The sequence below is a fragment of the Acomys minous genome (genome assembly GCF_964271855.1).
Source record: "Acomys minous genome assembly, chromosome: 16".
Lineage (NCBI taxonomy): Eukaryota > Metazoa > Chordata > Mammalia > Rodentia > Muridae > Acomys > Acomys minous.
In genome coordinates, this window is record NC_140498.1 from 6343984 (window position 1) to 6368830 (window position 24847).

Here is a 24847-nt window from a genome sequence, read left to right on the forward strand (position 1 = left end):
AGGCCCGCAATTCGTGAGAAAAACATTTCACAGTGCTGGTTAAAGCAGTCATTGACTCAGACAGACGTCAAGAGACTTACATAGTTGACAGGTTAGTAGCCTGGCAGAGGCGAAGTTTCTATGACAGGAGAGCTTGGCTGACTGATCAGACATTTAGGTAGAGACCCGACCTGCGGGCTATTTTCAATTCTTAGGAACTTGATTTCCAAGATCCAGTGGTTTGGTCAGGACCTTGATAAGGTGCCTGTTAAACGCGTTGGGCTTTAGTTGAACAATATTCAAGTAAGATTAGAGCAATTCAAAGTCTTGAATTGCGCAATACACCTATGAGAATCTGAGGGAAGCTGAGGCTTTTCCCACGGGAAATACGGAGACATAGCTACACACATCACTTTGGAATCCACAGACCTCAAAGTGACAGTTCTAAGAGCATTGTCCCTTTGGCCGTTTATTATTATTATTATTATTATTATTATTATTATTATTATTATTATTATTAATCTGGCAATTGGGAAGAGGCATGACACTTTTTGAACAGACTGAGCAAGAAAAACATTTTAAATAATAAAAAAGTACCATCTATTTTTGTTTCATAAATATTTACCTGCTGCCTTGTCTGTGCCCAATGCTATTCCATTAGCCGAGGATATAGCAGTGAACTACACATGCAACGCTCTGACATAATACTATTTTGTGAAGAGAGCTGAACAACAGATAAATAAATGTACAGGTACTAAGTATGTTGGGTAACGATAAGTGGAGAAGATCAATTAGGTAAGACAGGTGGTTTTCGGGTTGGATCGCAGCTTATGTAGTTTAGGCAGGACTAACAGCTAAAACAACCTTGAACTGAGACCTGAAGTTAAGGGGTTAACCTTGTGTACAGGGGAATTTTTCCAGGCAGAGGAAATAACAAATGTCTAAGCCCTGAGACAGTAAGTGAAAATAAAAAGGTATGAGGCCTAAGCCCTGGACCACAGCAACAAATAGCTCCTATGAGAGAGCCATTACCAAGGGAGAAGCCGAGTACCACGAGGTGGTAGAGTGCTTTTCTAGCATGCAAGAAATCTGGTTTCCCGGGGACCAAGCATAATGGACTGAGTAGGCTCCTCTGTTGAGCAGTCTTGGGAGACTGTTATAACGGAAAGGGAGGCTCTTCTTGTGGAACAGGTGAATTCAAGGCCAGCCTGGGCTACATTGGACCCAGCCTCAGAAACAAAACAACAACAACAACAAATTTGCTTGTTCTAAGACAGACACATTGACAGGTATTGACTTCAGGAGGTTTGTGGACTAAAGTACCTGGTTTTAACTAAACCCTAACAAAATGCACATGTAATGTTAAGAGTTCCCTGGATGGTAATGTCAGGCTAAAGGAGTGAGTTCTAATACATGTAAAAGTAAAGGCGAACATGGAAGACTACATTTCTATTTTGTTGTTGTAACCCAGGCTAGTCTTGAACTCACTTCTGACCCTCCTGCTAGAATTACAATCATGTACTACTAAACCCAGTCCTGAAGTTGTGTGTGTGTGTGTGTGTGTGTGTGTGTGTGTGTGTGTGTGTGTGTGTGTTGTGCATCTGTGCCAAGGCCTGTGGGTATGGAGGTCAGAAGGCAACTTTAGGGAATCAGTTCCTTCCTCCCACCATGTAGATTCCAGTATCAAACTCAGGCATTGGTACCCAGAGTCACCTTGTCAGCTTGGAGCCTAGGATTTAGTACATGCTAATCAAGCACTCTGCTGACGGAGAAGTCACATCCCCAGACCCCAAAGTACATTCATCATCAAATACTACTTTACACACATGGTACAATCAATAGCAATGCTAACTCAGTCAGATCTGGCCAAGAGGCTAGGAAATAAATATGTGATACATATATGTCTGTAAATTATACATACAGGTAATCTGTGTGAAGTGTATGGAAAACTTATATGTGTGCATAGTGTGGTGCTTGTGTAGAATGTGCGGAAAGAATCTTCTTAGCAGCTTGCATTCACATAGCATTCTACCCAGTAATTCATGAAATGTCATTAAACCTAATGGACAGATATTTGGTAGCCTCTCTTTGGGCCCTAATAGGCAAGAACAGCATATAAAATCCTCCACAGGAAACATTTTAGTGCCTTCATTGTAAGACTATTGGTTACAATTATGAAAAATTAAAACTAGATGATGGTTAATTTGCAAGAGCTACTGACTCACATGAGGCACTGGAAATTAATAGTCACAGATGATATTAAAAATAAATGCGAACAATAATGTAATTTATCCACTTGGAGTTTTTGTGAGGCGTGTTTTGCTGTTTTTCTTTGACAATGGTTAAAACCATCAGAAATAAACTAAACTTAAAAGGAGAACTTAAAAGTCTCCTTGTCCCTGAAGAGCAAAACAGCATTTTCTCAAATCCAGCATCCACTATGCTTTAATGAGAACCTTGTTTAATAAGTAACATGTGTATTTTTTGTTTTTACCTCTTCTTTTTATTTTTTAGCTTTTTGGATATTTCATAGTACATAAAAGCACAGGAGAGAAGATTAGACTAGTTTAGCTTTAAAATAATTTAATTGATTGAAAGTGCATGAACAAAAAATACAGACTCCTGTTCTAATTCCAATCTGGCCATGCAGCATTCAGTGGGAGCAGGTTAAAACCATGTTATTTATGCCTCTCCCCAAACTGGAGTCTCTCAGAGGCAGAGCCTGCAACTGGATCTTTTTAACAAATGTTTTAATGCAGTCTGTGGTCACTGATCTGGGGAGCAATACCACAATTCATGACTTTAAAACCTCACACATGGGAGCTGGGAGATGGTTCAGTAGTCCCCAACACACACTGCTCTTGCAGGGCACCAGAGTTCGTATCCTAACACCAATCTTGATTGTTCACAAGCAAGGGTTCTGATGCATTTTTACTCTGAAGGAACCCTCAAAGGCATGCACAAGCACACTTGCCCCCACATGAACACACACACACACACACACACACACACACACACACACACACACATTTTTTTTTAACCTATTGAGCCACACGAGGTGGTACACACCTGTAATCCCAGCACTTGGGGTGGCAGGCAGATCTCTGTAAGTTCGAGGCCAACTTAGTCTACAAAGTCCAGGAAAGCCAGGGCTACACAAAGAAAACCTATCGGAAAAAAACAAAAACAAGAACAAAAACAAAACTATTATCTCAGTCTTCAGAAGACAAATACATGTGATCATTTGCAGTGCTGATGAGTTTTCAGGTACTGTAATAAATACCCTAGAAAACTTAGAAAAGAAAGAAATATTTGGTTTGCAGTTTGGGTTGGTTTTAGTCCGTCATGGTTTGGTCTTGTAGCTTTAGAGCTTGTGGCAAGTTGGTACTTCATGGCAGAAGAGTGTGGAGAATAAAACTGCTCCATACAGCAGGGAAACGAAAGAGAGGTGTGCTAATGGCCAGTATTCCACCCGAAGTTAGAACCCTTAGGGGTTGGACAGATGGCTGACTCAGTGGTCAAGAGAACTCACTGCTCTTCCCAAATACTGAGGTTCAGTTCCCAGCAACCATATGCTGACTCTCAAAGGAGTCCAGAGGACCCACTGCCCTCTTCTGACCTCCAAGGGCACCAGGTTTGCACGGGGATAGGCATACATGCAGGCAAACATTTATTCACATACATGTAAAACAAAACATTTTTTTAGCCAAAACTGTGTCCCCAATAATTCAAAGACCCTCCATCAATAATACCATCATCTTTTGCTTGTTGGGTGGTTTGTCTTTTTAAATAGAATTTATCCACTTTGGCCTAGAACTCATAGCTATCCTCCTGCCTCAGCCTCCCAAGCAAGCCCTACCTATATAATGTGTTGTGGTGGTTAGTTTGGAGGGCTAACTGGAGCTAAAGACCTAAGCCCTTTCTTTGAGGAGAGACCAGGACTTGAGACTGTGTAAGATCTCTGAGCACTGGGAATGCTGAGGCAGGAGGCCGTGCTGAATTTGAAGCCAGCCAGACTGCAGCGCAACCATGTTCCAACAAACAAAAATGATCCAAACCCCCAAAGCCTGTCCCCTCTGAAAGTCTCCACAAACTGTAACAACAAAATAGTAATCTCAGATGTGTTAGGACTCTAAAAAGACAGAAATAGCATAATGCAAGTTTAAAAGAGAGCTTATCATAGATGCCTGTTAAGTGACAGCTAGGCCCCTCAATGAAGCAACAGTCACTTTTCGAGTGAGGTTCAACCTGGAGGTGTTTGTCTGGAAGTGTAGGACATAGTGCAGTGGGTATAACTCAACATAACTGTCCACTGAGACTCCTATGGTGTTAATAATGGTCACTGTGAACCTCACCTTTCAGTGTCACGTTAAAATGCCATGGCAAAAAGTGTGATAAAATAATATATAGGCCCGGTTCTAGTTCTTGCTATTATTATCCACAGCAATCTCCCTTCCAAAAACAGATGCCACACAGGCATTCAGTGAATTACTACTAGGTTTCATGGTAAACCAGGTACAGTTTGTTCTCAGAATTTTACATCCATTTTCTTGTTTGATTTTTGCAATAATCCTGAGAGGACGATGAATTGTTAGCACTCATGTTACCAATGAGAGCATTGAGCCACATCAAGATAGCCGAGTGCTTCACTCTTAAAATGTCTGTATCCGTGGGTCACTTTTTGAGCTTCCTTTCTCACTCAGGAAAGGGCAGCACAGCCTTGGCGCAGACTGGCCAAACTGCTAGCTCTGCAGGTGGTCCCTATCTGTGCTCTCTGGTGGTTAGGTTTGCTCTCTGTGGATGGACAGAAAGCCTGCGGCTCAGCCCGGGCCAGCGCTGTGCTCTGTTTCACCCAAGCCCCTAATGTGCTTTTTCATCTCATCGACTCCCCTGGAGTCCTTGAAAGTTGGGCCTAAATGTCTTTAAAGTGCTTCCTTTGCTTTAAGGTACCTAAATCCTGGAACTTGGGATAGGCAGACTCTGCCCTGCTGTGACATGAATCTCACCTTGAAAACCAGGACTCTGAAGAAAAGTCTTAGCAGCGAGCAGTGGGCGGTCCCATCTGTCCCTGCTGCCTGTACTGGGAATGCTTGGACGCCTGCCCAGGCTGGAGTTCTGTCTGCATTTGGTTTTTCAGGCTGAATTTGCCTCCTTCCAACAGAAGCCTCCAGGCGCATGTGGTGGCTCCGAAAGGTCCCTTGGTCAGTGGAAAAGCAAGCTTTTTTCTTCCCCTGGGGTGATGAGAAGACTGAGCTATCTTGTCTCAGATAATCAGCACACCCACCCAAATCCTGGGGAACACACCTCGAGAAAAAGACGGGAATTAACCAGACTCTGGGCTGCTTCTCTTTAAACTACTACTTCTCAGAATGTAGCAGATCAGGAGACGAGGAAGAAAATGAAAAGTTAGTCAGGAAAATGGGTCTGCTTTTATTTTTTGTTTTATTTTATTTTTTGGATTTCCAAGACGGGGATTCTCTGTATAACCCTGACTGTCCTGGACTCTTTTTGTAGACCAGGCTGGCCTCGAACCTACAGAGATCCACCTGCCTCTGCCCCTGAGTGTTGGGATTAAAGGTGTGTGCCACCACGCCTGGCTGAGATCTGTTTTTAGAAAGTCTTAAAGACAGATGCTGCAGGGAGTTTTGGGTTATCCACAGAGATACATGTGTAATCAAGGCAAAAAAAAAAAAAGTCCATTGTTGAGAGACACTAGTTAGCCACAAGTAAGCAAGGAATGAACACTTTAAAGCGTACACAATTTTGGGCTGGAGACATGGGTCAGCAATTAAGAACACTGGTCACTCTCACAGAGGACACAAGCTCAGTTCCTAGCATCCACACTGATCAGCTCACACCTCTTGTAACTCTCACCTTCAGGAAATTCAATGCCCTCTTCCAGCCTACTTGGTACTACATGAACATGGCACACACACACAGAGAAGCAGACAAATACACATGAATACATATGAATAGTTTTAAAATATTTATCTTTATATGATGTATATGAGTGTTTGCATTTATGCCTGTGCACCACATGGGTGCAGTGCCTGCAGAGATAAGAAGAGGGCGTCGATTTTCTAAAACTAGAGCTACAGACTGCTGTGAGGCACCATATGGGTGCTAGAAACAAAACCCAGATTCCTCTGGAAGATCAGGAAGTACTCTTAACCACTGTGCCATCTCTCCGTATCCCCATCAGCTATGTCTGAAAATGTCACTTGCCCATACCCTCATCAACGTGTTAATAAAGTTTGCCTGTAAAACATCATATTTCACTGTGCTTTTTAATGTGAAAGTCATTTTAGTATGACTAAGTTTTTTTCCCCAACACTCATCCGTTGCTGGTGTGAGCACAAACTTGTACAGCCACTATGGAAATCAGTGTGGGGTTCATCAGAAAGATGCGACTAGATCTACCTCAAGATCCAGCTATACCACTCTTGAGACTATGCCCAAAGAATGCATCATCCTACAACAGAGACCTTGCTCAAACATGCTCATGTTGCTCTATTCATAATAGCCAGAAACTGGAAACAAACTAGACTATCTGTCAATAAATAAGCGGATAAAGAAAATATGGTACATTTGCACAATGGAATAGTATTCAGCCATTAAAAAATAAAATCATGAAATTAGTAGGTAAAGGGATGAAAAAAAAATCATCCTGAGTGAGGAAACTCAGACCCAGAAATACAAATATGCTATGCATTCTCTTACATGTGGACATTGGCTGTTAAGTCATTGATAAGCAAGCTACAAGCCATAGAACCAGAGGCTAGGTAGACAGTGAGAGACTAAGGGGAGGGATAGATGACCCTAGGAAGGGTAAACAAATTAGATAGTTATGAATGGACAAGGAAGAGGGAGGGTTGGAATGTGAGGATGAGATGGGAAAGGGGATGAAAAGGGAGGTGAGGAGGGAATACAGGGAGAGACAGCTAAAACTAAGGGCATCTGAGAAGGCACAATGGAAACCTAATACAGCAGAAGTGACCTATAATATGTACATATATGAAGGCAGACAGAGCCCTAGCTGGACGTCACTTATCACCAACTGGACCTTCCAGCACCAGGAAAGAGTTAAAGCTAATCAGGTGTGTGGCTAAAGAGGTCCCCATGGGAACCACCAAACAACCCAGGCTATTGACAAGGCTGGGGGTGGCTCTTCACTAGCTGACAGTAATGCCCTGCGGCTGAAGACAACACCTATACTATGCAACTCATTCAACACAAAGAAGAGAAGCTGGTGTCTACCTAGCGCCTCTTCCCTGTGGTCTAGTATTCACAGTACAGGAAGGTGCTCATGCTACCCAGGGAGAAAGATAAACACCAACCCAGCTGCAAATCTTTCAATGTACATGTGTGACTCACCTGCAAGACATGCTAGCACAACAGTGGCACAGAGCTTGTGGGAGTAACCAACCAATCCCTGCTTTGAGTTAAGGCCTGCTCCACACGATGGAACACATTTTCCAACACTGCATGGGTGGCCAAGAACCTGAGACTAGATAGGCCAGGGGCCCAGGAGAAAACCAAGTACTAGTGTTCTGCTAAAGGAGCCTAACAATCGAATGAGTCCTAATGACATTCTGCTCTAGTCATGCCTGCCTGCCATGCTCAGCCACCATCAGGGAAGCTTCCTCCTGCAGCAGATGGGACACACAGCCAGACAACATTCAGAAAGTGAGAGGATGTGGAACCCTCAGCCCTACAAGGGAGGTCTCCATCAAATCCTGCCCCTCAGGGCAAAGGGAACCCTGTAGCATAGGAGGCAAAAAGAGTGTAATAGCCAGAGGGCCTGGAGGACGCCAAGGAATCGAGGCCTTCTAGTCACAACAGGGCTGGAATACATATGAACTCACAGAGACTGTGCTAGCATGCACATGGCCTACATAGGTCTGCACCAGATGGGGCCCTAGAGCTAAAACAGGTGAACACACTTTGTCCTCAACTGAGAAACTATCTTCAATTGATAGCCACTTGCAAATGAAAAGCTAATTTTTCTCCAAGGGAATCTAACTGGGACAACTATTCTTAAAAGTAGGCTGTGTACCCAGGAGTAGATGGACAAAACCAAACGAACTCAGTGGCATCTTTGGAGGATCTTTGTCTCATAATATTAAGTCATGGCATCACCATCACCATCACCATCATCATCATCATCATCACCATCACCATCATCATCATCATCATCTTTACCTTAAAGTTCTTTGAATACATATTATAGCTTTTGTTTTCGAATCCTTATAGGGTTCTTGTGTATATGAATGTTTGTGACTCTGCATCTATATGCATTTCTTGTCCTTTTTCCTTGGCTCTTTTTCTTAATAGTTTTGTCATATTATGATTCATTTGAACTTGGTTTGTCGTGTTTTATTTTCTTATTAGTCCTTAGATGCCTTTGTGTTTTCTAAGAAGCAACAGAAGGGGTGAGGGTCTGGATGGGAAGGGAGGTAAGGAGAAAAGAAACTATAATCAGAATATATTGTATGACAAAAATCTGTTTTCCATAAAAGGAAAGTTTTTCCCCATTCTTCTTTATTTCTTCTTTCTATTTCCTTCATTTATTTTGTTTTGGTGTGTGTGTGTGTGTGTGTGTGTGTGTGTGTGTGTGTGTGTGTGCATTGTACTGGGGCTCTAACTCAGAGCCAACTGTGCACTTCCCTGTGCTATACCAGTCCTGTATGAAATTCTAATAAGGAAATTAGCTCTTTGCTGTAAATTGAAGAATACTTTCCTTGTCCTTTGTTTGGTTTTTCACTTGTTTACCATAACTTTTGCCAAAAAGCATTATTTTATTTCTCCTCTACAACTTTTGTGCTATCCTCTGTTGTATTGATTTCTTGAAGTTTCTGTTTATTTGCTTGGTTACTTTAGTTTGGTTCCTGTGTGTGTGCACTAAAATTTCCTATATTGTTGCTAAATTTCCTTCCCTGGAGGAGAGGTAAACAATGTCTACCCCTCTCAAGGTCCCAATAACAAAGCAAAGCACGACTCCACCAGAGTTCACTGGGGAACCTGTCTTAATTACTTTTCCATTGCTATGACAAAACTCAGTGACCAAAGCAACTTATAGAAAACTGAATTTTTTTTTGACACTTTCCAAAGTCTTTATTGACAATTACATATTAAGTCATTTTACTCTGTAGACCAGGCTGGCCTGAGATGCACCTGTTTCTACCTTCAAGTGCTGCCTGGCTGAGTATTAGTCAAAGACTTCTGCTTGCTTCCAAGGCAGTCATTCCTCTTGCTGGATTTTTCTAGAAAGGAAGTGAGTGGACCAGTGTTAGTTCTGCCCTCAGGCTCAAATCCCCACATCAGGCTTCTTAGAAGACTGAATTTATTGGGTGAGTTTTGAAAGCTCAAGGCCCATCCCCAGTAACATACCTCCTCCAACTAGACTACACCTCTTAATGCTTCCCAAACAGGTGAATCAAATGAGGACTAAGTATTCAGGAATATGGGCCTGTGTACACAACTGGCTGGGAGAGGTGGCTAGAATCTTCACACTCTCCTATGAGGAAGGCAAATAGTCAATAGGCCAATCTCTGATGATCTTTGGTGACTGTGCCCAGCAGAACTCTTGAAGATGATGTGAGTTGGCACAGAGGACAGTCCTGTATTCCAGATCCAATTTACCTTTTTCTGATTTAATGTTTGAGATAGAAATTAAAGTTTAACTGTTTGCAGATGTCTGTTTCTGATTTGAGAGCCCATCTTTAATTATGCGATATTGTTGTAAGTATGCAAATTTATTTCCGGTTTTGCTAACAGGTAACATTACTCTGTTTGCTTACGTGCTAAGGATCAAGCCTAACACCTTGGACTTTCTAAAGAAGCATTCTACCACTCTTAGCCCCTGAAGCATATTTTCTCAGTCTGTTAAATTTGGTGAGAGGCATTTTATCAATCTACCTTAATTCAAGAGAATGAAATTGATCATGTTGCCCTTTCTATATAATATGAATGAAATTACTTTTCACATTTAATATGACCTACAATTCATTCTTTAAAAAGTTCACTGTGTGTATGTGTGAGCATGTGTGCTCATGTGCATACGAGCATGTGCCTGCATGTGTGTGTGTGTGTGTGTGTGTATGCCCTAACACCTGTATGGACATCAGAGCACAGTTCTCAAGCGTCATGGGTTCTGTGGATCAAACTCAGGCCATCAGGCTCTCACAGCAATCATTTTTACCCTCTGAACCACCTCAGTGACCTACAATTTCCCCTTTCTATAAGTTAGCCATATTTTATAGGAGAAAAAAAGAGACTCCTTTTTTTCATTCATAGTCTGAAAAAAAACCTGGACTGATTGTAAAGTTCATATGGAAAGATGTCAAAGCAGAAATCTGAAAGGTGAAAAATTAGAAATCTCTAGTTGTGCTAGATGTTAAACTGTCTCAGACTGGCCTCAAACTCCCTGTGTCAGAGGGTGTATGAGGATGACCTTGAACTTGCGATTCTCCTTCTACCTGCCTGTCTGGTGCTGAGATTGCATTTGTGTTTGTCATTGCACTGTCTTACATGGTGCTGGGACTTGAACCTAGAGCTTTGTGCATGCTAGGCCAGAACTCTACTAACTGAGCTACAGTCCCAGTCCAAGTTTAACTCCTTACAACAAACTTTACCTCTGTAATCTGAAGGCTGTGCAGTCTTATGTTGACATTAAGATGGGCTTGTGCTGTGTGAACTGCAGGAAGAGGTCTGTTTCTTTTCTTCCTCCTCCTCCTTGTCCTTCTCCTCCTCATCTTCTTTTCAATGCTGATAATTTTCTAGGCATGCAGGACTCATACAAGCCCTCTTTCTTTGAACAATAAACCCAGGTCAGCCTTTTCAGCTATAAGCTAACAGTTGAAATTGCATGAGAAAGGGAAGAATTTTAGGAACTGAGTTTAATTAAATGAACTGTCTTTGAAGTTCTAGGGTCTGTATCCTATGCAAAAAAAAAAAAAAAAAAAAAAGCAAAGAGAAGTTGGCTGTGGTGGTGAATGCCTATGGCCCAAGTATCTGAAAGGCTGAGGAAGAAGAATTTCCAAAAGCTCCAGATGAGCACAGGTTACATAGAGGGACCCTGTTATGAACAGAACCCACAAAACAACAACAACCAAAAAGAACTCGATGTAGTGATGAACACCTATAAGCACAGGTATTGGGAGGTGTTGTATGACACTGCTCCTAAGGAAATGCAGACAATTGTCTACTCACCCCAGATAAGAAACAGACAACAGACCAAATAAGGATATTGTCAAAGTCCAATGGATTTACTGGGATTACTTACAGGAGTGTAGATGAGGGGTTGCTTACTCTAAGAGAAATTACTCAAAGATAGTTGTATCACCAAAACCCAAAACTGCATGAGTGGCATCCCATTAAAAACTGGAAACCTAGAGTGCACTGAAAACCTGCAGGCCACTCCACAGCTTAGTGTTTTTTGGGGGGTAATGTTCTGATGGTCTGAGACTGTAATCTTTTGGGCTATGTATATCTGGAGAGGCAGATGCCTAGTAATCTGGTCAGTTTCAAGGACTTCCTGAAGCTTTTGTCTTGTATATTTCTTGAGCTTAAGGAGCTTCCCTGCAGGATGGAATGTTTCACCCTCCTTTAGAGCATCTAGAGGCTTAATGACCTTCCTTCAAGATGGAATGTTTTATCTTGGAGGAAATTACTACACAACAGATGGCAGAGGCAGGTGGATTGATGAAAGTTCAAAGCCAGAGTGGTCTAAGTCTAAAAAAGGTGGTGGTGAGGAGGAGTCAATAAAAACAACAACAACAACCATCAATCATTTCTATTTGTCTTATGGGTAAAATATTATATCTTTGTTTTAATGTGCATTACTATAATTACACATGAGAGTTGTAATCATATGTTTCAAATAATGAAATATACATCAGTCATTCATGTTTTATTCATTTTTATTGCACTATGTTAGCATATTGCCTTGTGTGCTCTTTAGATATTAAAATAATTAAAAGTATTTCTATGAATTATGTATCCTGAACAAACAAGTAAATAAAACCTTCCTGGTAGCTAGGCATGGTGGTGCATGCCTGTAATCTCAGCCTGAGGCAGGAAAACTAAGAGTCTGAGGTCTTTTTGGCTTTCAGTGAATAGTGAGACTACATCTGAAGAAAATCTGAGTTAATCAAACACCGTAATTCTTTAAAACTTTCCTCTTGTGATGTCTATCTTGCTCATTAGCATTATCACGACACATATAACTTTATTTTCTTGTTAATCCCAAATTTAGGGGAATTTCACTCTTTTCCACATTCCAAAAATAGTTATACGTCCAGCAATAATCATTGTTAATCTATACTGATGATAAAGTGATTGTTTTTCAATTACTAGCAGATTTTAATTTACTAGTATCTCATTAGTACATAGCCCAACTCCCAGAATGTGCCCCTTGCAGAGAGGAAGGCAAGCTCTGACTAGTTGAATCTGTTGTGGTCTGATTCAGTCAAAAGTGACTGATGATGGCCTCAGAGTTCATGGTAGTCCCTCTTGAAACAAACAATGACTGGTACATATTTCCTTTGTGTTTTTACATTGTCTTTCTATAGGTTTATAGGTAAAGATTTAATACCTGTTTGTTCAGTTCATTGGATATTGTAGGTGAAATGGCCCCAGACATAATGAGGCTCACTAGGGAGGCCACACTAAAAAGACAGATAACAATCTGCACACAGGTGGCGAAATCGAAACCCTCGGGTATTCTGGGAATACAAATGACTCATCCACTTTGGAAGGAGTCTGATAGTCCCTTAAGTGGGTACACACAGGGTTTCCCTAAGAGCTGTCCGTGTTACTCCTTAGGTACCTACCCGAGGATCTGACAATTGACTCCCACAGAACAACTCATACACAAACATTCACCGCAACATTGTGAGAATAACCAAAAAGTGAAAACAACTTGAAATGCCCATCAATGGACAAACGGATAAACAAAATATATCACAGTAATGCAATGTCCCAGTTTTCAAAATGCCAAAAGGAACAGAGTGCAAAAACCCAGGCAAATCTGTGTAGACAGGAAGTAGATGCTCTCCTAGACCTGGGAAGGGTGTGTCAGTTAGGGTTTCTACCAGTGTGGTAAACATGATAGAGAGGAACTGGGGGAGGGGCGATTTCATCCTACAGCTTTACAGTTCCTCATGAAGACAGTGCAAGGACTCAAGGCAAGAACCTAGAAGCAGGAACTGAGCGGAGACCATGGGAGAATGCTGCTTCCTGGCTTGTTTCTGCTGGTTTGCTCAGTTTGCTTTCCCATACCTCCCAGGACCACCTGCCCAGGCGTGACAGAGCCCACACTGGGCCCTTCCTCATCAATCATTAATCAACTCCTCCCCCCCAAAAACCAACCATAAAAACCCACCTCACAGACTTGCCTACAGGCCAGTGTGATGGAGATGTTTTCTCATTTGAGGTTCCCTCTTCCCAGACAACTCTAGCTTGTGCCAAGAGACAACACAGAGGATGTGGCTGACCATCACTGGGGGTCAGGGGTGACTGTAAAAGGGATAGGATTCTGTTGGGGGTGATGAAAACATTCCAAATTTGCTTCTTGTGATGGCTGCATACTGCAGTGACTATACTGAAATCACTGAATTGTACAGGTCAAGTGGGCAAACTGGGTGGTATATGGAGCACAGTTTAAACCTCTTCCCAGAAAGACAGAACGAGCCAGGTGCATCCATACTTTTCTTCTTTCTGTGACCAGATATTTAAAAAATCAATTTAAGAAGAACATATGTATTTGGCTCCCAGCTGAGGGTAGCGTCAGTCCATCATGGTGGGAAAAGCACAGCGGTAGGGATATGATTCTGTTGGTCCCATCACATCAGCAGTCAGGGCCAGAGATGAAGGCCAGTGTCCAGCTCACGGCCCCCTTCTTATTGAAGCCATAACCCCAGCCCGTGAGATGGTACCACCCACATTTCAGAGAGAGATTTCTTACCTTGATTAACCCAGCCTGGACATCCTCTTGCAGAGTCTCTCTGAGGTTTGTCTCCTAGCAGATTCTAGATTCTGTTCAGTTGGCAATCAATATTGGCCTTCACAGCAGGCAGGAGGGCACATGCCTATAAGCTTCACATGTGGGAGACTGGGACCGACAGAAAGATCACTGGTTATTTTTGTATGAGCAGCCTGTGCTCTATTGCATGACTGCTTAAAGCAAAGGATGAGCGAGATAAAGAAGTGTTATTAAATTCAAACCATATATTGTTATCTGAAGACTAAAACAAACAAGCAAACAAACAAAAAACACCCAACCAGAAAGCCACAATAGTGTACCCATGCAATCCCTTAATTACTAAATTCTATTCTCACAAGCCAGTCAGTAGGACAAACTTCGTTTAGGTTTTCAATTACATTGCATCTTCTGTAATTTTATTGACAGCACGATTTAGTGACATGTTTAGATTTAGAATTTTTTTTTTAGTTGTCTTGTACTTTTGATTTTTGTGGTATTATGACATTTCAGACATACAGGTCAAAATACTGTAGCTTGAATCGGTGTACTGATCCTCTAGACTTTATCAGCTTAGAACATTTTAGAAAGCTTCTTTCAGCATGCAGCGACTCATCTTTCCATCCCTGTGTTCTTCAACTCAGCCATTTTTCAAAGTCTATCGCACATTACCAGGCAGTACATGGCCTCCTTAAATACATCAATATATGATTAGCTAGCGTTTGCTATCTGATAGGTTCTTTTCAGATGTAAAATATACATACCAAGTACACAAGTCTTTAGTATACACTGACTGTGTGTATACTGCCTTTCAAGACAGGGGGTGTGGCCATCATTCCTGGCTGGTCCCTCGCACTCTCTCCCAGAGGGGCACCTACTGTTCCCTTCCCTCCCTGCCCGCCTTCCCTCTGCCCTCTCTTCCCCTCTCCTTCCTGTCTTTCTCTACAGTGTCTCACTATGCAGCCCAGGCTGGCCTTGAATTTGTGATCTCCCTGCCCCAGCTTCCCAGTGCTGGGATTATAGTTAGATTCAGCCACGCCTGAGTTTCACTTTACCTGACTTTTCTTGTCTGCCTCTCTTCCTTTTCTCCCTCCCTTCCTGTCTTCCTTTCCCTCCTCCCTTCCCCTCCTCCTGTCCTTTCTCCTACCCTCTTTCTTCCTTTTGATGTTGTCTGCCCCTCCTCTTCCTTCCGTTTGAGACAGTTTCTCCCTGTGTAGCCCAGGCTGACAGGGAACTCTCACTCTTCCTGCCTTAACTTCCCTTCCAGCATTCTGGGACACAGGCATACATGACAGCACTTAGCTTCCCTGTCTTTTTAAAGAGACGTTAGAGAACCAGAACACAGGTTCTGAGCACTGGATGGGGACGTAGTTCTAGTAGAATAAAGTCACATCCTTTTGAAGTGTATTTGTGTCTGCTCAGACCATGGCCAGTGCTGCCAATATTAGCCTTCCCCAGAGCTTTCATACTTTCATTTATATTGTTATGAACAGTGCCATGATAAATATTTACCTGCAGTTCTACACAGATGCACAATTATTGGAAGTTAAAGTTAGTGATACCACCTGAGTGGCTATCTGACATGAGCTGATATTCTGGCCTTTCTGGTCGTAGGATGGGTCAAAGCTTCTCTCCTGTACCATGCTTCCAGTTGACAAGCTGCTCAAATGGTACCCAGAGACCACACCGTTCCCTGTGCCTGAAGAGGCCACAGCAGCCATTGAGATGGCTTGGTACTGAGCTTTTGGTGACTTTGGGTAGAAGGAGATGGGCTTTTTTTTTTTTTTTTTAAAGTTATTTATGAAGCCCTTACAGGAAAGATCTGTTAACTCTGTTAGCCACACCAGGGTATCTGCTCTTCTTATTACTTATTAAAGAAACTGTGGTCCTAAGGTGAAATTCATCTGTAAATTACTTTTGTTTTATTTGTAATATAAAATGAAAACATAATATTTCTAATGAAAATCTTTGCTTTATTTTCTTTTCTGTGTATGAGTGTTTTTCCTGCATGTATGTATTTGAGGCATGTGTATGCTTGGTGGAAACAGAGGTCAGAAGAGGGTATTAGATTCTATTACAGACGGCTGAGCTGTGAGCCACCACGCTGGTGCTGGGAATCAAACCCAAGTCCTCTGTAAGAAAAACAAATGCTTTTAACTGTTAAGTTATATCTCCAGCCCCTGAAAACCATTCTCTTAATCTAACTATTGAGACACGAATTAAAAAGAAGTAGCGAGCTAGGCTTTCCAGCCAGGTTTCCCTCATCAGGGGCTAGGCAAACACGACTCTCTGCCCGCAGCTTCTCCCAGGGCATGTTGTTTTCATCACGCATCACTCTAAGCAGTGGTATTAACGCTATTCTAACCCTCTGGTTGCACAGCAGAGCCTGACTTCCAGGCCCATGCAGAAAGTCCATAAAATGGCTTATAAATTGGTTTTTGCTGGAGCTTGATACTTGTTGCCCAATTGCCCTCCCCTCTCCTCCAAACTTACGCCAGCTACTAGTATCTATCGCCCCAAATCCTACACTCCTTTGAGATATTCCTTTTTAAAAGCCATATGCAGTGTCAGTTTCCTGTGATGGCCGTAACAAAGTACCACAGGCAGGCGACTTAAGCAACAGGAAATTGTTTGCTCAGAGCTCTGAGATCAAGGTGCGGTCCAAGCGTTTTCTCTTCTTGGCTTGTCGATTCGCATCTTCTACTTTCCTCCTGTGGATCTTCCCTGTGTGTGTCCACACAGCAGAGCATGACGAGAACACCAGGCAAACGGGCTAGGGCTTACTCACATGACCTCTCCTATCTGACCCATCTCCTTAAGGCCTCTATCATCCTCAGGCCCAGTCACTGTCACAGTACCGGGGCTTAGGACGTCAGCAAATGAATTTTGAGGAATCCAGCTCAGTCTATGAGGAACAAAATACAGAAACATATAAGAAACGTAGGAACAAGAGAAGAAGCAAAAAGCATGTAAGTAGCTCCACCAGTTTTAACAAATCAAAGTCCTTCCTTGTTTTTGTCCACGTGTAGACTTCCTCGGAAGTTCTTGTTCTCAGCCCTTATCTATTAGTTTACAATACCAAGAGCAATACAAATCCAGGTCAGCTTTTTTTTTTTTTTTTTTAGAATGTCCTCCCCTCTGTCTCAGTTTCCTGGTAAGTGAAGGCTTTCGTGGGACATGCCCCTTGGGCTAATATGCAGATATAAGTGAGTATATACCATTTGAGTCTTTCTGCTTCTGGGTTAACTCACTCATTATGATCATTTCTAGCTCAATCCATTTATCCACAAATTTCAGGAATTCCTTGTTTTTAATAGCTGAGTAGTATTTCATAGTGTATATGTACCACAGTTTCTTTATCCATTCTTCTACTGATGGACACTTAGGCTGTTTCCATGTTCTGGATATTATGAATAAGGCTGCTATGAACATGGTTGAGCAAATTTTCTTGTTGTGTGCTGGAGCATCTTCTGGGTATATTCCAAGGAGTGGAATAGCTGGGTCTTGAGGAAGCCCTATTCCCATTTTTCTGAGATAGCACCAGATAGATTTCCAAAGTGGTTGTACTAGTTTGCATTCCCACCAGCAATGAAGGAGTGTTCCTCTCTCCCCACATCCTCGCCAGCATGTGGTGTCACTTGAATCAACAATTAATAAATGGGACCTCATGAGGCTGAGAAGCTTCTGTAAGGCAGGAGACACTGTCAAGAGAACAAAGCGACAGCCTACAAACTGGGAAAAGATCTTCACCAACCCTACATCTGACAAAGGTCTAATATCCAAAATATATAAAGAGCTCAAGAAATTAAACACCACCAAACCAAATAACCCAATTGAGAAACGGGGCTTGGAACTAAACAGAGAATTCTCAACAGAGGAATATCAAATGGCTGAGAAACACTTAAAGAAATGCTCAACCTCCTTAATTATCAGGGAAATGCAAATCAAAACAACTCTGAGATTCCATCTTACACCCATCAGAATGGCTAAGATCAAAAATCCAGGTCAGCTTTATCATAAGCCCAACATTAGGCAAATAGCTTGGCCTGGTTCAGGCCCCTTTAGTTCCCTTAGCCTCGTGAATTTGTTGGATTGAATGTTTTTTTCTCAGGTTTCTTTGTTACTTATTTTTCTCATTCATGGTCACTTAACTATATTAGGCCAATGTTTTCCTAATTTGATTAAAATCGTTTTGTACAACTTATACTGTTGCTTGTATTTTTAAAATCTAATTTACTTTGGTTTCTTATATCTCTTTTTCCCTACTCCACCCTTTATCCCTTCCAACTCCCCAAGGCCTGTAGGAGAGAAAGAAGGCTAGAGGGGTGGGGCTCTTCTTAGTGATGCTCAGCTGGTTACGGTCCTCAGATTCTTGGGGGCAAGCTCAATCTTTCTCTCAGGCTATCTCCAGCTTCTCGTCAAACTGCATCATCAGCAACCAGGAGCAGCAGGGGAGCAGAAGCAGCAGCAGCCTCCTTCTTCCTTCCCAGAGCCCCCTCTCTCTCCTGGCTCTGGCATTTATTCCCTCTTCAGAGCCCCCAGAATTAAACTATCTGCAGTTTGCAAACAGTCCCTCTCAGAGCCCACACGAGGCTGTGGACAATCTGAATCAGCCCCATATCCTACACCCGGTATTAAAACAAAAACGTGTTTACACTACATAACTGAGTTTTTAAAGATACCAAAACTTTCCAGTACACTGTATACCTCCTAAGGAAATATTGGATATGTATATGATATATACATTTTTAGCACTCCTCCAAACTCTGGTAATGTCTTTAAGAGATTGTTACTCTCTCTCTCTCTCTCTCTCTCTCTCTCTCTCTCTCTCATACATATATACTAGCTATGTATACATATATAACGTTCTCATTAAATTATATAATCACCATATATTATATAACACATATTATATAGTAATGTTATATAATCAGTAATAATATATTACATATACAAAATATATTTGCTATGTATATTGCTCATATTAAGTTCTTACTCGAGAACTATGTCCTTGTTAGAAAGGGGGCGGGGCCTTTACAAAGGCACTTTTCGTAAGAGTGTGAACATATTGATTATTCACACCAAAGACGGGGAGTGGGAAACTCATGGTGCTTATGGAAACAGGGACATTCAAATCCCTTTAAGCGATCTCTTGGCACTGCCTCAAGCCCCCAAGGAACTGGAACTGCGAATGGAGATGATTCTCACACCCCACGGTGACGTTAGAGCTGCCCCGGAAGCATTCCTGGCACGGCAAATGTCACAACACACTGTGGCTAGAGTCTGGTAATGGCAGGACATGATACTTGGGACATTGCTAGCAAATTATGGGGTCTCTGATGCCCTTTTTCTGTGTGTTAAAGTGTCTAAGCCAAAACAAATACTCAACTGTATTACTCGCCCCCCCCCCTCCGCCCTTATTTTGCAACCATCCATGTTTTCTAACATGGCAAGTTGTTTTGGAAGGACTATTTGATTTCATTATTATCCTTTAAAAAAATTTAGAGAAAGTTCTAGAAACCAGGTTGACTTCAAGCTCACAGACATCTGCCTCCCAAGTGCTAGGATTAAAGGCACTCGGCGCCATGGTCAGCCTTATGAATTTTGATCCTTCTCCTGGAACTAAAATAAAGCTTCCATCAAAGAAAGCCACCTCCTAACCGGCATTTGAAAAGGAGATACATTTGGAAGCCACCACAGCCTCTCCTTTTTGTTGTTCGTTGTCCTCTTCCCCACAGAACACACTGACAAAATGTGTAGCGTGCATTCTGTGCTGAAAAGCCTAAACCGGAACTTTCCCTTTTGGGTTATGATAAACGTCTTCCCTGAAGGACCCCTGTCAGCTTCCAGAAGTGCAGAGAATATTGGGGTGAAACCGCAAGCTACAGCTGACTCTCCTGGACAGGAAGCAAGCATGACCTGTGAGATTTCTTTCAGCGTTACAGTTCTGATGTTCTAAGAAGGTAGTTCTAAAGCTCTGGGGTCATAGGTCTTTCGCTCCCTCCAGTGCACATATATTTCTGATTCTGCAAGCCACTTCGGGTTCCAGGGGGTAGAGAGCCACCTGGATCCAGGATTGCAGGCCAAGCCCTCAGTACTGGGTGCTGCTGCAGCTCAGCCGGTACTGCAGGCTGCGCGTCAGCTCTGGCGGGGGCGTGCACGGGGGAGGGGGCGTGGCGGGGGCGTGTTCGGGGCGTGGCCACGGCGGCGCAAGCCGCGCCCTCGGCGGAGCGAGAGGCCAAGCTTGCTGCATTGCAGCCGCCGCGGCGCCGCTCGGCTCCTCACTTCCAACAATGGCGGCTCCGAGCCCGAGCGGCGGCGGCGGCTCCGGGGGCGGTGGCGGCACCCCGGGGCCCATCGGGCCTCCAGCCTCCGGCCACCCGGCCGTCAGCAGCATGCAGGGTAAGGACGGCGGGCGCACCGAGACCCCGGGGCCCCTCGCGAGGCGCTCGGCCGAGCCGCGGCCTGTGAGCCGCCGCGTCCCCGGGGCTGTCTGAAGGAAGCCGCCTGAGCTCCGTGTCCCGGGCTCGGCCTCGTCCCGGCTTCCCCGCCCCGGGGCCCGGCTTCCGTGGCCGCTGTGGCGGCTCCGGCTCCGCCAGGTCAGACCCACCTGGCCGCCCCCCGCCCGATCGCTCACCTGGCGCCCGCGGGCTCGGGGACGCGCGCGGCCGGGCCTCTCGCTCGCAGGTCGGCCGCGTTCCGGCCCTCGGCCCCGCCGCCCCCGCGCGCCGCAGTGGGGCCAGCTCAGGGCCATCTTGCGCCTCACCGGGCGCCGCTGGAGCGGGGCCACCGCGCTGACCCCGGTCCCCAAAACTTTGCAGGAGGGGTGGGGGTTTGTGAGGCCCTGTGCCACCTGTAAGGTATGGATAGACAGCCATTGGCCCAGGAGAGCCGTTTCGACCCAGGCGGGAGACGTGTGTTTTCCTTGCGTGCAGAAAAGAAAATCAGATAAAAATAGAAGACCGAGTTCGGCTAAAAGGGAGAGATTCAGGAAACCGAATGGCAGAGGTCAAAGTGATCGTGTCTGGGCATCTGAGGCAGCTCTTCTGTAATGGCCTTTCCCCACTGGGGAGGCCTTAGTAGCTCTTACGGGTTTTGACAGGGGGTGTTGTGAAAATAACAGGCCCGAACCAATTACGGACTATTTCTTAAGTTTTCTGGGGGGATTTTGAGTAATAATGCTATTTTTGAAACAGGCAAGCCCAGAAAAAAAAAAGCACTTGACAACTTTAGCAAACGACTTCTGTTCGATTATTGGAATCCTTTGGATTTCCCTGGTATCTCTACGACTATGGTTTCTTTTTGGTTAAATGCTCCATAACGGGCTCCTTGTGTCTAGTTAAGTTCAACAGATAATATGCTGAATATTTCGTGTTTATGACACCATGATTCAGGCAGCAGAGAAACAATCTGTATTTACATCCCTTCCCATAAGGAAAATGTATGGGATAGATTGTTTATATATATATATGAGCTCTTCATTCAGAAGATATATTTTGTGCAGCCCCTAAGCTAATTAATTCAAATTGAGTTAGTTATTGGATGCCTGCTATGCTGTATTGCACATTATACAGAGTTCAAAATGGATTTCTTCATCTTACACCTTGACTACCTGTGAAGAATTTAGGATTATTTTACCTTGTGCCTTGTCCACAATGGGTGACTTAAAGTTTGAAAAAAAAATTTTTTTAAGGGTAGAGACATAGCCTGATTTGAAATCAATCCCTGGGACTTATATGGTAGGAGGAACTGATTCCCTCAAATTGTCCTCTGACCTATGCACTTGGACACACAATAAATAACTCAGTAAAACAATGTATATATTTCACGTTCTTTTTAAAAAAAAATGTGTGTGTGTGGGGCTTTGTGTTTTGGGTTTGTTTGTTTGTTTGTTTGTTTGAGGGAAGAGGCTGACAGTTTGAAAAACCTGTATACAGTGCTCTGTTTTGAATGTAGAAAGATCAGTGAGCCCAGCTGCCTCCCCTCTGATGGAGCATGCCCCTTGGGGGATGGAGGAGGGAAGACGTAGAGGTCCATAGGAGCAGCTGCTTAAGAAAAATGGAGGCAACAGGCTGAGTTTTGCAATTGAAGATAACAGGGCCATGTTCTTGATAAGACGGACAGAGAAAGCCTGTCTGGAAAGAACAGAGATGGGGCCTGGGCAGTGAGGATGGGAGAGCTTCTAGGAACTCGGAGTCTCATGGTCAGGAACTGCCCTGGTGTTCTCTCTCTCTCTGCCTTTTGATATCTGGGACCCTTTTAAAGGGGGCCCTAAACTGTTTTCGGATCATTGCTGAATTTTTAAAAGACTTACTTTATTTGTGAGTGTGTGTGTGTGTGTGTGTGTGTGTGTGTGTGTGTGTGTGTTTATGTTTTGCATACATGTCTGTCTGAGCACCACTTGGGTGCTTGGTTCCTGGAAGGTCAGAAGAGGTCATCAGATTCCCTGGGGCTGGCTTCACAGATTGCTGAGCTGCCATGTGGGTGCTGGGAATCAAACCTGGCTTCCTTGTAGAAGTGACAAGCCAAGGAGTTCTCCAGCCCTTTTTTCTTTACCGATATATTTTTGCTCGAGGCAGGAACATGCTAGCTATTTCTTGTGCTTTGAACCTGCTTTGATTGCTCAGAATAAACAGAAGTGCTTGAAATGTTCAAGGGGTTGTGTAGCGTAGTCGGAATTGGAAAGCTTGAGTTCAAGCTGAAGATAAGTAATTTTTTTTCTAAGTTTGAGCCAAGCTTCCTTTTTTTTTTTTTTAACCATTGCTTTTCTTTGGACTTAATTGTATATATTGTTTTTTGAGGTGAAGCCTTACTGTGTTTCCCAGGCTGCCTCCCATTTATATGCTCACTACCTGAAGGACTGCCTTTTTGAGTTGTTTATGATTAGGTCCTACTGACCAGCAGATTCAGCCGTAGGACATATGATTATAATTTGGCAGTCATTGAGCAGTCTCCAGGAAAATAGGCACCTTGCTTGACAAAGGACTTTGTACTGTTTTATGGCTTCACATCTATGACCCAACTGTGGTCCGAAGTTGGAAACGTTATTTCCTTTATATGGCAAGGCCTAATGGCCAGAGCTCTGGAGTCCTGGATTTGAATCCCACCAGGACTTAAGCTTTTGGTGAGTATAGTGTTTAGCCTCTCTAAGCCTCTGATTCTTAGTTGGCAAGTAGGACTAATTAATTAATTATCCAGTAAGAGAATGCAGTGAGGAGGCCATGCTTGTGGCCATCAGGTGTCTTAGTGCCCATCCTGTTATGTGCAACGGTCCTTATCTCTTTACACCACGAGTCCCTAGACCCTTACACATTTTTTCCCCCTAAGCCTTATTATCTGCAGTTCAACAATTTTTCTAGACTGTTGATGTCACTATTTTTCACTGTTGAGGGGACTCTATTTTTAGAATTCCAGAAAAGACTCTGACGTTAGACTCTAGATCCTTGTTGTTTTCTGCATCTGAGTCTGAATCCGAGATTCTCAAATGATGACAAAGCTGCTGTTCTGAGGTATTATTGTAGCTGTAAATGGGCTGTGGGAGGTGGGTGGCTGGCATGGGAATTGTAGTGGCTTTGGCTTCCTAACAGTCATCATTTGTTCATTTAGTTACATCTTCACAGAGAAGTTGTACTTCTGATCTGGCCATTTTTTAAAGCATTCTTCCCACGGAGTCTCAGATAATAGAAATAGTAGCTGATTTTGTTATTATTCATACGTTTGAGTTTTCATTCATTCTGACTCACTTTCTTTTTTAATTTCCTCATGTCTATATCACATGTGCAAACATTTACAAGCTGAATATGCTCTCCCCACCCCTACCCCTGTTCCCTCCTTTGATTATTTGGTGACTAAAACTATCAAAATGGAGATCTGCTTGCCAAGTTGGGTAAATAGTAAAAAATACATTAGACATTAGGGACATTAGTATAAGCTTTTTCTTTTTCTTTTTCTTTTCTTTTTTTTTTTTTTTGAGAGAGAGAGAAAAATATTCAAATGAGCTATTACTAAATGGGCTTTTAGTCTCAATAATTAGTTCAGAATTAAAAAATATATTTTCCCCAATAATTTGAGAATTTCAAAAATCATTTCCTTGATAATTTGTCATCATGGACAAATTTACCTGAGAAGTTTCTTGCATGGTACAGTTGCTGAGCCAGGCGCGGTGGCACACTCCCAGCACTTGGGAGGCAGAGGCAGGTGGAATGTGAGTTCGAGGACAGGCTGGTCTACAAAGTCCAGGACAGCCAGGGCTGCACAGAGAGACCCTGTTTCGAAAAACCAAAAAAAAAGTATAGTTGCCATCTGAATATTCAAGAGCCTTTCTTGTGGTGGCTTGTAAAAGTCCAGGAATTTAGCCAAGTTAGTGGAAGTATATCAACTGATCAATCTCAGGTGTGCTGGGCGTAAGTCTAGAACCTAATGTTCCATAAAGTCACCATGGGCACGTTAGAGAATAACAAATATTCTGGTGAATAAAGCCTGCCAGCTGAGAGCTGTGTTTCCACAGTGGAAACACAGCAGGATGCTTTCTTCTGTACTAGAGGCTTTTCTTTGCATGGAGCAGTGTCTTAGAAACAAGACATCCAAGTTGGGAGGATGCTGGATTTGGGCTAGAAAAAAAACCAATGCTCAGTCTGTCATATGTATACTCTGCACCCTTGGGAAATTAACAGATTTTTCTAATTTTCCATAATTTCTCATCTACTACAACAGAAGATACATAGCTTGTAGATTGTTCTAAGAATCACATTAAGTTAATGCATGTGAAAATGTCTTACATCATAAAACATGAATATGTGAAGATTATTGGAAATGGTATTTACCTGCTTTAGCTGCTAGTCACTTAATATGTAATGGATGTAAAAGATCTAGAAATGTGAGAAGCTG

General features: G+C 43.0%; 1 protein-coding gene across 3 annotated transcripts in view; it reads left to right on the forward strand.

The window, feature by feature from the left end:
• Positions 1–20177: 20177 nt before the first annotated feature.
• The window catches only part of MAP2K4 (mitogen-activated protein kinase kinase 4), a 94656-nt gene continuing 89986 nt past the window's right edge, over positions 20178–24847 (forward strand). For 2 of the 3 annotated variants that reach the window (XM_084761349.1, XM_084761350.1), the window contains exon 1: positions 20178–20362. In XM_084761349.1, the coding sequence (XP_084617475.1) occupies positions 20254–20362 (109 nt within the window). In that variant the 5' untranslated portion in view covers positions 20178–20253. The remainder of the gene's footprint in view (positions 20363–24847) is intronic. The other variant, XM_084761351.1, reaches the window with a different exon arrangement.